This window comes from Marmota flaviventris, chromosome 1 (assembly GCF_047511675.1).
Source record: "Marmota flaviventris isolate mMarFla1 chromosome 1, mMarFla1.hap1, whole genome shotgun sequence".
NCBI lineage: Eukaryota > Metazoa > Chordata > Mammalia > Rodentia > Sciuridae > Marmota > Marmota flaviventris.
In genome coordinates this window covers 83,977,799-83,993,343 of record NC_092498.1, presented here as the reverse complement: position 1 = coordinate 83,993,343, position 15,545 = coordinate 83,977,799, and the positions used below count along the sequence as shown (strand labels likewise).

At 37.9% G+C, this 15,545-nt stretch overlaps 1 protein-coding gene across 1 annotated transcript in view; it reads left to right on the top strand.

Annotated features, from left to right (window-relative positions):
• Gsdme (gasdermin E) overlaps nucleotides 1-11,201 on the top strand; it is a 65,826-nt gene extending 54,625 nt beyond the window's left edge. Inside the window, exons 8-10 of the mRNA XM_027932701.2 lie at nucleotides 401-602; nucleotides 2,653-2,726; nucleotides 10,467-11,201. Of these exons, the coding sequence (XP_027788502.2) occupies nucleotides 401-602; nucleotides 2,653-2,726; nucleotides 10,467-10,700 (510 nt within the window). The 3' untranslated portion in view covers nucleotides 10,701-11,201. The remainder of the gene's footprint in view (nucleotides 1-400; nucleotides 603-2,652; nucleotides 2,727-10,466) is intronic.
• The last annotated feature ends 4,344 nt before the right edge of the window (nucleotides 11,202-15,545 follow it).

Below are 15,545 nucleotides of genomic sequence, written 5' to 3'. Positions count from 1 at the left end.
GCTGGCTGGAAACATACCAGGCTGAGAGGGCTACCTTTTTTAGAGTTTGAATTACCAGAGGGAATGGTGCTTTTATGTTCCTCTTATCTGTTTTGTTTGTAATGACTTGTTTTTTGGTCTCTGCTCTGAATCAACAAATCCTATCCTGATCTAGAAGTTTCTACCCAATAGTTCTCACATGTCTCCTGTAAAAGGATAGTAAATGGGTAAGGTTCAGCTTACTCCCTCTTTGAGGAATAACACTATGGATGAGTAACTTCAAAATGTGGAAAGGGCTCAGCACCTTGCTTTACTGGGGAGAAGATAGAGGGCATGCAGCATGTGCGTGAACCCCTGTGAGGGCACCCTCGCTCGGCCATGGCTTCACAGCATCCTCTTTTCTTCTACCCTTGCCCTGCAGTGTGATGACATGGCTGGTGGTGTCTGCTCCCTGCAGGCAGCACAGGCAATGGCGGAGCTGAAGCCCCTTCAGCAGCAGGACCTCACAGCCTTCCTGCGGCTGGTGGGGTGCAGGATACAGGGCGAGCGTCCTGGCCCTGAGGATAAGGTCAGCAATCAGAAGCTCTTTGCCACAGCCTACTTCTTGGTCAGTGCACTGGCAGGTATGGAAATGGACAAAGCTGCTTTGAAACTGTGTTGCTTACTGTACATGCTTCAGGGCACATGGAATGGTGACTGGAAGGTTTGGTACAGACAGATCCCTCTTCTCCAGTACAGGGCGGGTAGGAAGTGGAAGGTGGGTAGAGAGGCTTGGCCAGCATGAGGCTGGCCTTTCTGTCCACCTGGAGCCTCTTCCACTCTTGGAAGGCTTCTCTTCCCTCCCTGAGCCAGGACTTTCCTCGGACTCTGGAAATCATCTTCCATAATACCACCTGTGACAGGAACCAGAGTGGGAGTGCTGTGGTGCAGACACTTTCATTTGGCACCTGCTCCTCCCTTTTCCCTTGGCAAACTTAATTGCTGCTCCATGACAGTTCCAGGCTGCAGAAATTCTGTGTCCCTGTGCACCAGGCTAGGGGCAGGGCTTGTTGGGAGTAGTAGCCCCTGCCTGCCCCACCTCTTTGCCTCTGCCATCAAATCTCACCAGGCCAGGAGCCTGCGGTCACCCTTTGTGAAGAAGCTGGGTTTTCAGTTCCCTCTTTGGCAAGACAGGACTAACCAGCACTACTGATTTTAGTTCAAGAGCTGCTAGTTAGAGCACTGATGCATTCAGTGTTCCTCCCCAACACTGCACAAAAATGGAGGCCCAGGAATCTTAAGTTTACAAAAGCAATTATCAGAGAGGATGTCTCCCAGCTCTATATGCTGATGAATGTATGCTCTATGTCTTATTGAGAGTATGGATAAAAGTTTTAATTGGTTGACTAAGACAGGACAAGACAGAGAGCCCTGTGGATCTCCACTAGAGACTTTAGTTCAATATTAACACTATTGTATTAGAATCTTTGATTACAGACGTTCTATCAGGACCTGATCCACAGGCCAGAGTTCTTCAGCTTGTGAGAGGCCTTTTCATCACATACCCTGTTACTTCTTGAAACATCTATTTATAGGCTGCCAAATATGTAGCAGGTGTATTTATAGTGATGTCAAATATGTAGCACATGGCTGACAGAGAGAATGTACCAGTTCCCCTTTTTTTCCTGATCCTAGACCTTCTCTGCAGCATGAGATACTTGCTGTTTTTGAGCTGGAAGCTCAGAGACAGTGAAATCTTTCAGTGCAGCCAGTTTCTAAACCAGTGCTTCCCTGCTGCCCTTTTCCATCTCTCTGGACTGGGATCTCACTTCCTGGCCTGTCACAGCAGAGGGCAGGCTAGTTTAAAGCTCTTTTGCAAACCCCGGGTCCTTCTGAGTTGACCTTCTTTTCTAGACAACACAGTCTTCTAAGAATAGGGATGCTGCTGGAGCAGAAAATGGGCTCCTCTTTGAGTCCTAAAACCTATTTTTGCTTTTTAGTACCCTTAGCTTTTATCAGTACTTCAGTCCCACAATCTGACCTTTCTCCTGGAAAGCTTCCTCCATACTTGTGACCATAAGCAAGTCACATGCTCTGGACTCTTCAGACCTCATTTGTAAAACTGAATTGGTACATGAAAGAGCAGTCAACATAATTCACTCAAGTTCAAGACACACTGGGGGAGCTTATATTACATTTTAGGCACCCCCAGGTGTGGAGGAAGGGGAACATATCTAGTACAGGACATCATAGTTGAGTGGCAGCAGAAAGCTCTATAATGCAGGTGCTGTTCTCTCATTCTGTGCCCTGGCACCTAATCCATATTATTCTGAGTAATATGGTACAAAAATGTTTCCAAGAATAAGGGGTGAAGATAATGATTACATGGTGCTCAGGCACCACCTGGAAATTAAAGGAAACATGGTCAGATGACATGGCTATGACAGGGGCTCAGCTGCTGTGATCTTTCTACTACGCTGTATGTGTGTTCCATCTTCATCTTCTTGGTTTGGAGCAAGAGATTCCATGAGAATGTGGGGGAAGTTGTCCATTTAGAACCATCCATTCAATCAACAATGACAGAGTATCACTCACCCCTGCCTGGCTGGTGGGAAAGTACACCAGTACCACCCAGGGACTGGCTGTTTCCATGAATGAATTTTTGACAGTGACTTTTTTTCCTTCCTCCTTTAGAAATGCCAGATAATGCTGTATCTCTACTGGGCACTTGCTGGAACCTGAAGATTATTCCTGCACTGTGCTACTTGGTAAGGAACTTCCCAGATTGGATCTTAGGATGGATGGGAATGGGGAACTAAAGTTGGGGTAGACTCCTAGCAACTGATAAACACATATAGCTCTCAGGCTAGTTTAAGCAAGTACTGTCAGTAAACTCAATTTTATATATAATGTACATGCCCATCTCATGGGAAAACATTGCCCCTGCCATTTCTTAAACTGGTATGTCGTTTGGTCATAGAAACTGTCATCATTTTAATTGTAGGTAATGATTAGCAAAATAGCAGCTGTGTTCTTTTGCAGCAACTGTGAGCTCTGCACTTACCAAGTTAGCTTTCCCCAAGAATTCAGACTAATTAATTACATTCAGGAAGTATATACAAAAGAAAATCCTGTGACTAATTCTTCCCCCAACAAACTCATACTTCATAGTCCCCTTCCTTGTGCATTAGTTCCAGATTTTTATCTTTGTGTTGCCCCCATGTACTAGGAGAGGCTGGTAGAGCACACTTAAGAGTTGCACAATGAATGACATTCTGTTTAACATTGTTTGCCCTTTGAAGGTTGCTCAACAAAGACATACACAAAAAGTCATTTTTTTGAAAGAGACCTTCCTATGTCTTCACACAATCTCTCTATAGCTAGGCCTCTGCCTTCTGAAGGAGTATCTTAAAGGGATTAAGAATAGGGTACATGGGCTGAGGTTGTGGCTCAATGGTAGAGTGCTTGCCTAGCATGCATGAGGCACTAGGTTTGATCCTCAGCACCACATAAATGTAAAATAAAGATATTGTGTCCACCTAAAACTTATATATATGTATGTGTGTGTGTGTGTGTGTGTGTGTGTGCATACACACACACACACACATACATATATATATATTTTAAAGAATAGGGTACAAAGTCTACCTGCATCTGCCTTTTTTCTGTCTGATGGGTTTTGGAAGAACATTATCAGGTACATTAACACATTTGCCAAAAGTTAGAATCAGTAGAGAATGTTAACTTTGCCCCTTTGGTCAGTTATAGTCTTTTTTATTCCCCAAAGTGCCTATGGGTAAAAGGGGTTGGCAGGTGGTTAGAGAAGGCAGCGGCAAGCACAGTGTAGCTCATGCTGAAATTACTGAGATGTGGTACTCATGCTTAAAAGAGCAGGACTAATCCCCTCTCTAAAGTTCAATCCATAGTTTACCATCTGGGCCAAACAGTTTTATTAACCAGTGGTTACACTGTGCTGCAAGCTCTGTTTGGTGAATTTACAAAGGTGTAGATTCATGAGGCTGATTTTGATGATCAACACAAGTGTTTGTACATTTCAATGCATGTCATTCAGTTACCTGGATAAGCTGCATATTACTTTTCATTACTGAAAATGTTGCTCTGAACATTTCTGGAATTTCTTTTGGATTTCCTTCAGAAACAGTTAAAAATTTATGCATACTTTATAGACCTGCTTCATTACAAAAAAATTTATCCTCTTTAAAAAAAAAAAAAGCATTACAGGCATAGATCAAGACCCTAAGAGTGGCATAGATCAAGACCCTAAAAGCAAGTTAAATATTTCAAAGTAGCCTCTGAAGAACTTACGATACTTCAATATTCTGTGTTGGTGTTCTAGGCAGCGTAAATGATCTCTGCTTTCACAGGCAGCTTAGAGTTTAGAAAGAGGAAAGGGCAAACAGTTCCTATCAAGGAGCTGTTTCATGTAGTAAATTTGGGGAGACAATGGAGTAACTTAATAGTGGTGGGAATGTGTGGTGGGTCTAAGGAGGGGGATTAGGAAAGAGGCCTTGGAGATGGCTTTGCAGCTGACAATAGAGGGATGCAAAGGGAAGGGTGATGTGAAAATTTGGAGAGAAAGTCTTACCAGTTTAAGAAATAGCGGGGGCAATGTTTCTTGAGGTAGGAAGCATAGTTGAACAAATGATGGTACCTACCTCTGAGAACGCCTGCAAATACATAAGAAATTGACATTTTCATTTAAAACAAAACAAAACAAACAACCACCCCCCCCTCCCGAAAATCAGAAGATAAACAATGGTACTCTGCATGCAACTGCCACAGAGAAGAGTCAGGGCAGCAAAGGAAAAAATATATTTCCAGAAGAGTAAGTGAGGGAGAACTCTGGAAATTAGCAATGAAGTGACAGGAACCCTAAAAAGCATAGAGAGTCAGAAAGACAGCCTTGAGAAAAAAAGAGCAAAGCAATTCATAACTTCAACCCTGGTTCCTGGACAGGGTCCAGGAACACAACTGGGAAAGGGTAAGTGGGCAAGTGTAGAAGAACTTCACAGTACTTACAAGATTTAAGTTGCTCCAAAGAGCCTCCCCAGTCCGACTAGAACTCTACAGTGACCACTGTTACATGCCATCTTGGCATAAGGGCCAGCAGTTGTCTAGTCTAGTAGTCCTTCCATGGGCAAAAAACATCCCCATTAGCATGCTGCAGCTTTAGAACAAGCCATGGCCATAAGCTCCATGTTTGTCTGTGGAAGGTTTCCTCACCAGCTCACAGCCTTGGGAAGGTAGCCCCTGTTATAAACTCCAGGCTTCACCTGTACCTGTCCATCAGGTGATGGGAAAGTACCCACTGAGGAACCCAGTTACCAGGAGCTCCAAACCCACCCTCTTTGAGAACTAGAGATGCTCTCTTCCCAGCCCAAGGCCTTGGTACTATATAATTGCTGGTGCAAAAAGCCTCAAAACCACTAAATATTATCCGAGAACTGGAGAAAGGCCCCTTTCATATTCTCCAGGACCACCAATGCCGTAAGCCTTGGCCCCACCAGCACTTGCCCTGTGTGACGTAGGGACATTCCCATCCATGTCTGCATCCAGGAATGCAGATATCAAAGCCTCAGCGCACCAACTGTGCTCAATCTATGGGACCTAGATAAGATCTCTCCCATGTGCTACATCTCCAGGAACACTGATACCAGTACTACAAGTGCAAATGTGATCTGTACATGCTCTCTATAGATAAGTAACAATGGAGGGAACATCTCCTATATTGCCTGTGGACTTTGGACCAGAGCTGCCAAAAGTCACAAAACCATAGCTTCAGGAAAAGTGGGTAACAGTGGTGACAAGTCCCAGCACCAGATGTAATTGCCTATAGGGCATCGAGAAAGTTCCCTCTATGTTCCAAGATCTTGCATGAGCCCATGATTACCACTGCCAAAGGCCCCAGCATCACCAGTGCTGCTGGTGCCATGTGACCAGGCATCGCCCACATTCCGTCTTGAGAGTTCTGTGGATGGTGTCCTGTTAATCTTCTGTCTCGGAACTGTGGCCACTGGTGCTAAACTACTTGGCATAATCTATGCTGGCTCTGAGGGACCTTGGAGGAGTTTTGTCCACATCTTACACCACCAAGACTGTGGAAACTGCAACCAGCCACCACAAGCCCCAGCTCCATCAGATCTTGACTGTGGAGCCTGAAAACACACACCTGTGGAAGCTTGTGTATACTGCAAAGAACTGCTTTAGTCTGTATGATTGATGCCTTCATAGACACTGCTGACATAAAAGCACACAGATGCTTGTGAGTTACCCTGTAACCAAACAAAGCACCTATCCAACTAAATCCTATACCCCATCTAAATGCAAAAATGTTTTCCTATTTAAGCTACTTTATAAAATTGGAAGAGGTGAACATTGCACCAGATGTGCAGATACAACATAAGGACACAAGAAACATGAAATGAAATATGCCACCACTGAAAAGGAACAATGATTCTCTAGAAACAGATCTCAACTTAAAGGAAATCTATGGCATGCCTGAGAAAGAAATTTATTTATTTATTTTTTTGAGAATATATGTATTTATTTTTAGGTTTAGAATTTAATGATCAAAGTTTTTTTTTTAATTTTTATTGTTGGTTGTTCAAAACATTACATAGTTCTTGACATATCATATTTCACACTTTGATTCAAGTGGGTTATGAACTCCCATTTTTACCCTGTATACAGATTGCAGAATCACATCGGTTACACATCCACTAATTTACATATTGCCATACTAGTGTCTGTTGTATTCTGCTGCCTCTCCTATCCTCTACTATCCCCCCTCCCCTCCCCTCCCCTCCCTCCCATTTTCTCTCTCTACCCCATCTACTGTAATTCATTTCTCCCCCTTGTTTTTTTTTTTCCCTTTCCCCTCACTTCCTCTTGTATGTAATTTTGTATAACCATGAGGGCTGAGAAAGAAATTTAAAATAAGGATCCAAAGGAAACTCAGTGAGATGCAAGAGAATACAGATAAAAAGTACAAAGAATTGGAAAATATTCATGATATGAATGACATAATCACCAAAGAGATAAAAATAATAAAAAGAACCAATCAGAAATTCTGGAGCTAAAAATTTTAAGAATGAGATGAAAAACAGTACAGAGAGTTTCCACAACAGAATAGAATAAGCCCAAGAAAGAATTTCTGAATCTGAGGAGGTCTTTTGAATTAACTCAGTGAGACAACAACAACAACAAAATAAAATTAAAGAAAGCCTATGAGATTTATCGGACATCACTGGGTAAACAAATATTGGCATTGTAGTAATTCCAGAAGGTGAGGAAAGGCAAAAGGTGCTGAAAAAACAATTTTTTGTGAAGAAAACCCAAAAACTTTCCAAATCTTTAGTGATATGGATATACAGATGTAAGAAGCTCAAACAACCCCAACTAGACTCACCAAAATAGACCTATACCACAGTATTATAGTCATAATGTCAAAAGTACATAATGTCACAAATAGCTTTTCTCTTGCTATTTTTAAGATTAAGTCACATACAAGGATACAAGGGAATGCCCATTTGACTTACAGATTTCCCAGCAAAACCTTAAAGGTCAGAGAGAATGAGATGATATATTCAAAACACTGAAAGAAAATAAACCCTGTCAATCAATAAACTGGACCCATTAAATTATCCTTCAAACAAAAGAAGAAAAAAGTCTTTTCCTGATAAGCAGAAACTGAGGGAATTCACCACAAGATCAATCCTACGTTAAAAACAAAAGAGTACTACCATCATGAAATCACATAGAAATATAAAAAGTCACTAGAGGAGTAGATACATGAAAGAAAAAAGAATTTTGCATGACACAAAACTACTAAGTCACAAAAACAATGAGAAGTAGAAAAGAACAAAAAATATACAAAGCAGGTAGAAAACAACAAAAAGACAGGAAGAAGTTATCTCTAATAACCTGGAAAGTAAGTAGACTGAATTTACCAAAAGACAGACTACTTGAATGGATTGATGAAGAAGCCGCCGCTACCCAACTATGTGCTTCTTACAAGAAACTCACTTCACTGGTAAAGACAAACTAAAAGTGAAAATTTGGAAACCAAAAGTGAGCAGGAGTGGGTATATTCATATCAGATAAAGCAAACATCAAATCAAAATAAAGTATAAAAAAGGCCAGAAGATCATTATATATTGTTATAAATTTCTACTCAGCAATAAGCTATATCAATTATAAACATATATGCATTCAATAGGGGACCATCCAAATACACAAATATTACTAGATCTAAAGGGAGAAAATATAATACAATAATAGTTGGAACTTCAATGCCCCACTTCTTCAACGAACAGATCATTCAGACAAAATCAAACAAAGAAACATCTGAGTTAAACCATACTATAGAGCAAAGATCTAATAGAAATATACAGAAGTTATGGAGGCACACAAAAATGGAAAGGTGTTGGTGTTTATGAATTGGATGAATCAATATTGCTAAAATGATCATACAACCCAAAGTAATTTATAGATTGAATGCCATTCCCATGAAAATGCCAATTACTTTCTTCACAGAGATAGAAAAAACAATCCTAAAATTCATTGGGAACCACAAAACACCCATAATGGCTGATATAAGGCCTAAGGAGGGGAAAAATGTTAGAGACGTCACAATAGCTGACTTCAAAACACACTAAAAGCTACAGTAACTAAAAGAGCATGGTACTAGCATGAAAACAAGACACTGATTAATGGAACAGAACACAACTTAATCTACCTCCATACAGTTAACTGATTTTTGACAAAGGCACCAAGAACATAGAGAAAAGAGTCTCCTATAAATGATGTTGGCCAAATTGGTTATGCATATGCAGACAAATGCAACCAAATCCTTTCATCTCATTGTATATTAAAGGCAACTCAAACTGGATCAAAGGCTTAAATGTTAAAACTATGAAATCACTGCAAGAAAATACTTCAAGAATTGGTGTTGACGATGATTTTTTAGATAGAACCTCAAAGGCATAGGTAATAAAAGTAAAACTAGACAAATGGGATTATATCAAACTTCTACACAGCAAAGGAAATAACAGAAAGAATGGGAGAAAATCTATTCAAATATACAAATGCTATTTTTGCAAATTATTCATTTGACAAAGCATTGATATCCACAATATATAAGAAACTAAAAAAGTTGAATACTATAAAAATCCAATTAAAAAATGGGAAGAACTAAGCAGACACTTCTAAAAAGAAGCTAACTAGTATATAAAGAACGATTCAATATCCCTAATCATCAGAGAAATGCAAATCATAATCACAATGACATATAATTTCACCCCAGTTAAAACGGCTATCATCAAAATGACAAAACATAAGAAAGTGCTGGCAAGGATGTAGAGAAAAGGGAAACTCTTATATACAGTTGGTGGGAAGGTATAGTGTAGCCATTATGAAAAAGTATGGCAATTTCCTTAAAAATCTAAAAACAGTACTACCACATGATTAAAAAATTCCACTATTTAGTACATGCCCAAAGGAGTTTAAAATTATTATACCAAAAGATACTTATATCCACATGTTTATTGCAACTGTTTTCACAACCACTAAAATGTGGGCACAATCAAGATGCTCTAGGGTAGGTGAAAGGAAAATGTGGTCTACATATGTAATGGAATATTATCCAGTCATAAAACAGAATGAAATCCTATCTTTTGCAGCAATGTGGCTGGAACTGAAAATCATTTTAAGTGAAGTAAACCAGACACAGAAAGACAAATACATGTTATCACAGTACAATGAAGAATGAAGTGGACTAGAGGTCACTAGAGACCAGAAGAGGAGAGGGAGTGGGGGAAAGTTCACTCAGGAGAACCAAACATTGAGTCAAGGAATTAGTTCTGGTTCTTCTTTGGCACAGTAGGATAACTGCAGGTTAAAACAATCTATGAAAAAGTTGGGCATGGTGGCACACGCCTGTAATCCCAGCAGCTCAGGTGCTTAGCAGCTCAGTGGCTGAGTGCCCTGAGTTCAATCCCTGGTTTAAAAAAAAAAAAAAATCTATGATATACTTCAGAATGACTAGAAGAGCACACATTTCCCAACATATCAAAATGATTAATATTTAAAGGGATGGAAATGCCTGTTACCCTGATTTGATTATTACACACTGTATACATGCAGTGACTTACCATGATGAACCCTATAATTATGTACAAATTAGGTCTCAATAAAAACAAAAAAATGATGAACTCTACATACTGATATATGAAAAAGATATAAATTTGATCTTCCTAAGCTACTATAGTTAATGGGGTCTAGAAAGAAAGTAGAGTTCAGGCTGGGGATGCAGACAGAGGACTCTAGGGATAAACTGGTTAAAAATCAAGTCTCACTCAGGTCGTGGTCTAGATCAATATATGTTGTTACATCTCACAAGTTTTCCATAATTACCTAGAAACGTGCTGCTGTCAAACTGGATTTTCTATGACATTTTAAATTGAGTTTGTTTAAATATGTCATTTCAGTTCCATGCTTTGTCTGATAGTGGAGTATCTGATCTTGAAGACCCAATTTTGGGTCCTCTGAAAGATACAGAGAAGTTTGGGATTGTGCAACGCTTATTTGCCTCAACCAATATTAACCTGGAGAGACTACAGTCATCTGTGAAAGCTGTTGTCCTGAAGGATTCTCATGTTTTCCCACTAATTCTCTGTATTACCCTGAATGGACTCTATACTTTAGGCAAAGAACATGAGTAATGCCATTTGTCAATCAGAAGCATACAATATTGGCAAAGCTGAGTATGTTTCAGAATTGTTAAGATAATAATTTGGGATTTAGGTCTAATGCATGTTAAAAGTTGATCAATGAAATGAATTAAAAAACACATTAAGTATTGACTTTCTGCATTCTGAATGACACAAGGGACTCTTTAAACAGTTTCATTCCATTAGAATCTCTCCTATGCTGGTAAATGGTGGATACCCACATCCAAGATAGATTCTAGGACCTGAGAAGAGTTGAGATTCCAGCCTAGTGTACATTCAAACCTTTATTTTTTCCCCCAGAATAATGGTTCCATCTATCACTTTCTTACATTTTCCACTTTCTGTTACATGTGAACACAGAATAGTCTTGACATTTTAATCCAAAAATTCATTTTAAATTTTGACTGCTGAGGGAAGACAATTTCTTGTCACAAAATTGGCTATGTATTGGATGCACTGTACATATTTGATGATTAAAAAATAAACTGTAAATGTTCCTGGAGTATTCTTCTGCAAAACAAAATTTTACTAATGAAACAAAACAAATTCAACACTAATATTAAAAAAACTCCTGCCTGTGGGTTCTAGCTGTATCTATTTTATTTGACCTTGCCTTGTTTTGGTGAATATGCTAATTTTACATCTAGAACAAAGTTCCTATGCATGTAGTAATTTAATTTGTCATTGCTATACTTTCTATCCAAGGAAAACTTGAACTTTTAAATTTTTTTTTTGCTTTTTATTCTGTTTTGACTTCTTTCTATCATAAATAGCTTAGACTGCATCCCCAAGAGGTTCCATCAACAGGATCTGCTGTAATATATCTGGAACCTGGAGCCACTAAAGATGAGGAAGAGCAGTGGTTAGGGAAGCATATTGCTCAGCACATTTCTTTTTTTAACCTCAACTTTGTACACTAATTTGTCTGGAGACATCTGAAATACATTAGTCCCCTTCTTCCCCATAGAGTTTAATGAACATCAACAAAGAAAATATAAAGCAAACACCTTTTCATCACTCATTAAAAGATGACACTATGCCTTATGCAAATGCTTATTCTATGTAGGGGGGAAAGAAGTAAAGTACATTGTGGTGGCAACTATACAAAAATAATTACCTTATATACAAGTTGGAAAGGAATATGCAAAATGAGAGCAATATTAAATTGGTGACACTAAATGTGTCTTTGTTTGCCATGTTTTCTGAAGATAAAGAACAGCAAATAATGTATAATATGAGTTTGTGTAAAAAAGAAACATTCACATATTGATATGCATTTAAAGAGTTTACAAGAAACCAAGCATTGGCTCCCTTGGTTTCAGGGACTTAGAAGTTGGGACAAGAGGCAAAGGGAGATTTTTTCCTATTCCTGTTAGGATTTTGTATGTATTATCCTCTTAATTCAAACAACAACAAAACAAAACAAAGTTTGTTTAAGATGGAAGAATGAATAATACAAAAACCTAATTTCTCTGGAGACATCTGAAATACATTAGACTAGCAACTTCTCACATGTGAGGATGGAATGCTGGAAAACAACTTGGGAGAGTTGCAAAGGGCACTTTCTGACAAAGGTTTCCTGTGTGAACCCTTGGCTGTGCCTCCATCTCTTGCCAGCCTTGGGGGGTTCACGTCCTCTCTTGTTGCAGACAGTGGGCTACGCTATGTGGGGCAGCAGGTCAGCTTATTGTCTTACACCCCAGAGTTTCTCTCTTTCCTGGAGAGCTGGGAAATGGCCTTTACACTTGTGCCACCTAAGCTGAGGACTTGTTTTCATGATTCTATATTTTAATCTTCCCCAATTCTTCAATTCTTTCCTTCAGTGTGTGGGCTTTAAAAGCCAGACATTTGCTGAGGTTAGAATAGAGGAAACAAGGATTAGGGTTTCCTTGTTAAAAAACAGAGGAAGGAAAAAATTTATTTAGATAAAAAAAAGTTAGGAACTTTTTTTTTTTTTTTTACAGACTACTAGTACTTAAAAAAAAATTCCAAAGCTAATCTGATGTCCTGTTATTTTGTCTCCAAATCACTTCTATCTATACATGAAACACTACATTTCTACAATAGTAAATATTTATTTCTTTATATGTACAAAAATATTTTACTAGGAGTATGTAATCTCACAAATTGAACATTTCAATAATTTTTGTTCTTGATAGCATATGGAAATATGTGAAAAGAATTAATGGGAAAGTTACTGAAAAATCAATACTTAATTGTACTCCAGGAAAATTTTATTTATACAAGAACAGCAGTAATGTTTTTTTTATACAGGAACTAGTTAGAATACAATTACTTAGAAAGCAATAGCATTTAATTTTTATTTTTAAACCTTTTCATCAGAAACTTAAGCAGCTTGTTCAGCTTTGATTTTTAGATAGCTAACAAGCATTTTGCCCTCCATTAAAAAAAATATTCTCTTCAATAATCACTTCAAAGACTAGAGGTTAAAAATAGCATGCATTTGTGTTCAAAGGAAAGATATATCAGAAATGAACTGGAAAAAAAAAAGGATTAAAAAATTCCTGAAGCAAGGTTTCACATCAAATATCCCTCATGGGCCCTAAAAGAGCTCAACATATAACATCCAGAAAATTGCACTTGTTCCTGAACCCTACTGTTTATTCTTCCACAACAGAATCTAAGATACCACTTAAAAAAATGTTATTGAAAATACAAGAACCAGTCAGCAATTTTTTTTTCTTAAAAGAGGATACATAGCCCAAAGAACTATTCACCTTATATTTTAAGTACAGATGTAGAGGAGCTATGCATCAAATCTCTTTCTTTCTGAACAGACTAAGTTATTTCTCTCTAGGATCACATTTATCAGAACAAGCTTTCTGTCTTAAAAGCAATGTTACTTATACAATTATCCACTTTTATTTCAGAAAATAAGAAACATACACTTTAACTGGTAATGACTTTTGGTTTGATGTCGGTAATTTACACTGATGAAGATTTTTTGTTTTGGGTTCTGGGGAACGAACCTATGGCCTTGTACATTACCTCTGAGCTACAATCCCCAGTCCTTAACTGATGAATTTTTACTGCTGTGATTTTTTCCATTTTCAGTAAGTTCATTAGTTTTCCTCTAAGTTCTTAGGCCAGTTTGACTGATAGGAGGAAAGCCAATTTTTTAATGTATGGCCTGTCATATTTTAGGTGTTGCTATCCCTGGCTTACTGTTGGATGAAGTACAATAAAGACTTTTACTTTAAAGGGCTGGGGGCTTAGCTTACTCTGGTAGAGGGCATGCTTAGCATGCTCTATAAGGACCTGGGCTCAATCCCCAGCACCAAAAAATAAGACTTTGGCTTCTGTTTTATAGTAGCAACACTACTTACTTCATGGGACTCAAAGAAGGTTGATTTATTACTAGTAAATCATTTAATTTCCAAAATACAAGTAGCATTTATCTTAACTATAGACGTGTTCTCAGTTGTGCTAGAAAATAGAAAACAACAAAGGCTAGTATGAAAAAGGAGAAAAAGAAGAACTGCTGCTTTTGACCTTCTGTGTGTGAAGATAAATCAGATTTATCATAACACTGCATTATCAACTAGTGGCCAAGAAGCAGTTATAAGGAGAAATAACTATTATCTGAAATTTGAAGTTCATTAATGAGACCTAACAGTCAATGTTTCTTCCTATAAAGAAATAGATGTCTGTTAAACTTAACACTATGGGTTAAGTAATAGGGCTGCAGTGATAAATTTTAGGCATAACAATAAAGTAGGGCAGCTTTAAGGGGCAAAGATCAGTCTGTTCTGATGTAAGAGTACTGGACTGCTTACTTATATTTTGTGAGTAGTCTGGTTGGCATAAGATTTGCTAAAAGTTTGGACTTGGAATGGGATTCTAAACTAAAAAGGACCTCCTCACTAGGATAGCTGAGAAAGCAGAGCAGACCCTCTTCCAGGCTGGAACTGCATCCTTGGGGCTGTTTTAAACCTGGAGGTAGGATTCCTGAATGGTGTTTACCATCCACTGCATGACCTCAGAAAGAGGTACAGTTTAAAGGAACTGAAAGAAAAGTAACCTCAAAATAAGTGAATACATTTAATAAAGTAACCTAATAAATACTTACCACATCTCAGTTATAAATAATGACTCCGAATCATTTAAGGCGAAGACAAGTATTAACTTAAGCCTACTTAACAAGTAGAATAACAAATGTAAAGGTAGATGTAAAGTTTATCAAAAAATCACATGGTAGAAGAATTAGGATCATAGCTAGAAGGACACTATTTTCACTTTTATCATGAGAGATTATTTTGCCAAAGTGACATAAGTCATGCTTCTTACCTTAAAAATGCGATACCATCATTTTCTTGCTTTCTAATGCACTGAGGACTTACATTTGATTGTGAATTTTTCAAAACTCATTCCAGAAACACACATGGTAACATGATGGAATATAAGAAATCTTTTTTAAAAAAAGAATATAACTTGAAAAAAACTAGAATAAATATGCAGTTAAAAAATAACCTTACAAAACTATAGAACATCATCTTCCTCAGGTATATAACATACACTTACATAAAAACTGATAAGATGCTGAATAATTAAATGTACTCTTAAAAGTTTGTAAATATTTGCTTGCACTATATACAATATCCCATTATTTAAAATATTGAATTTCTCCTAAGAACTTCAAATATATTACATGTTATTACATGAATTCTCACAGCAAATCCCTTCAAACAAGGAGTGGCATGTCTCACAACTTTGAAGCCTGAATCTTATCAACAAATTAAATTGAAGGGTTAAATATTTCCCAAAATGCTTCCATCCAGAACTCTTTTTTTTCCTTAAGGAAATTAAATTATAATC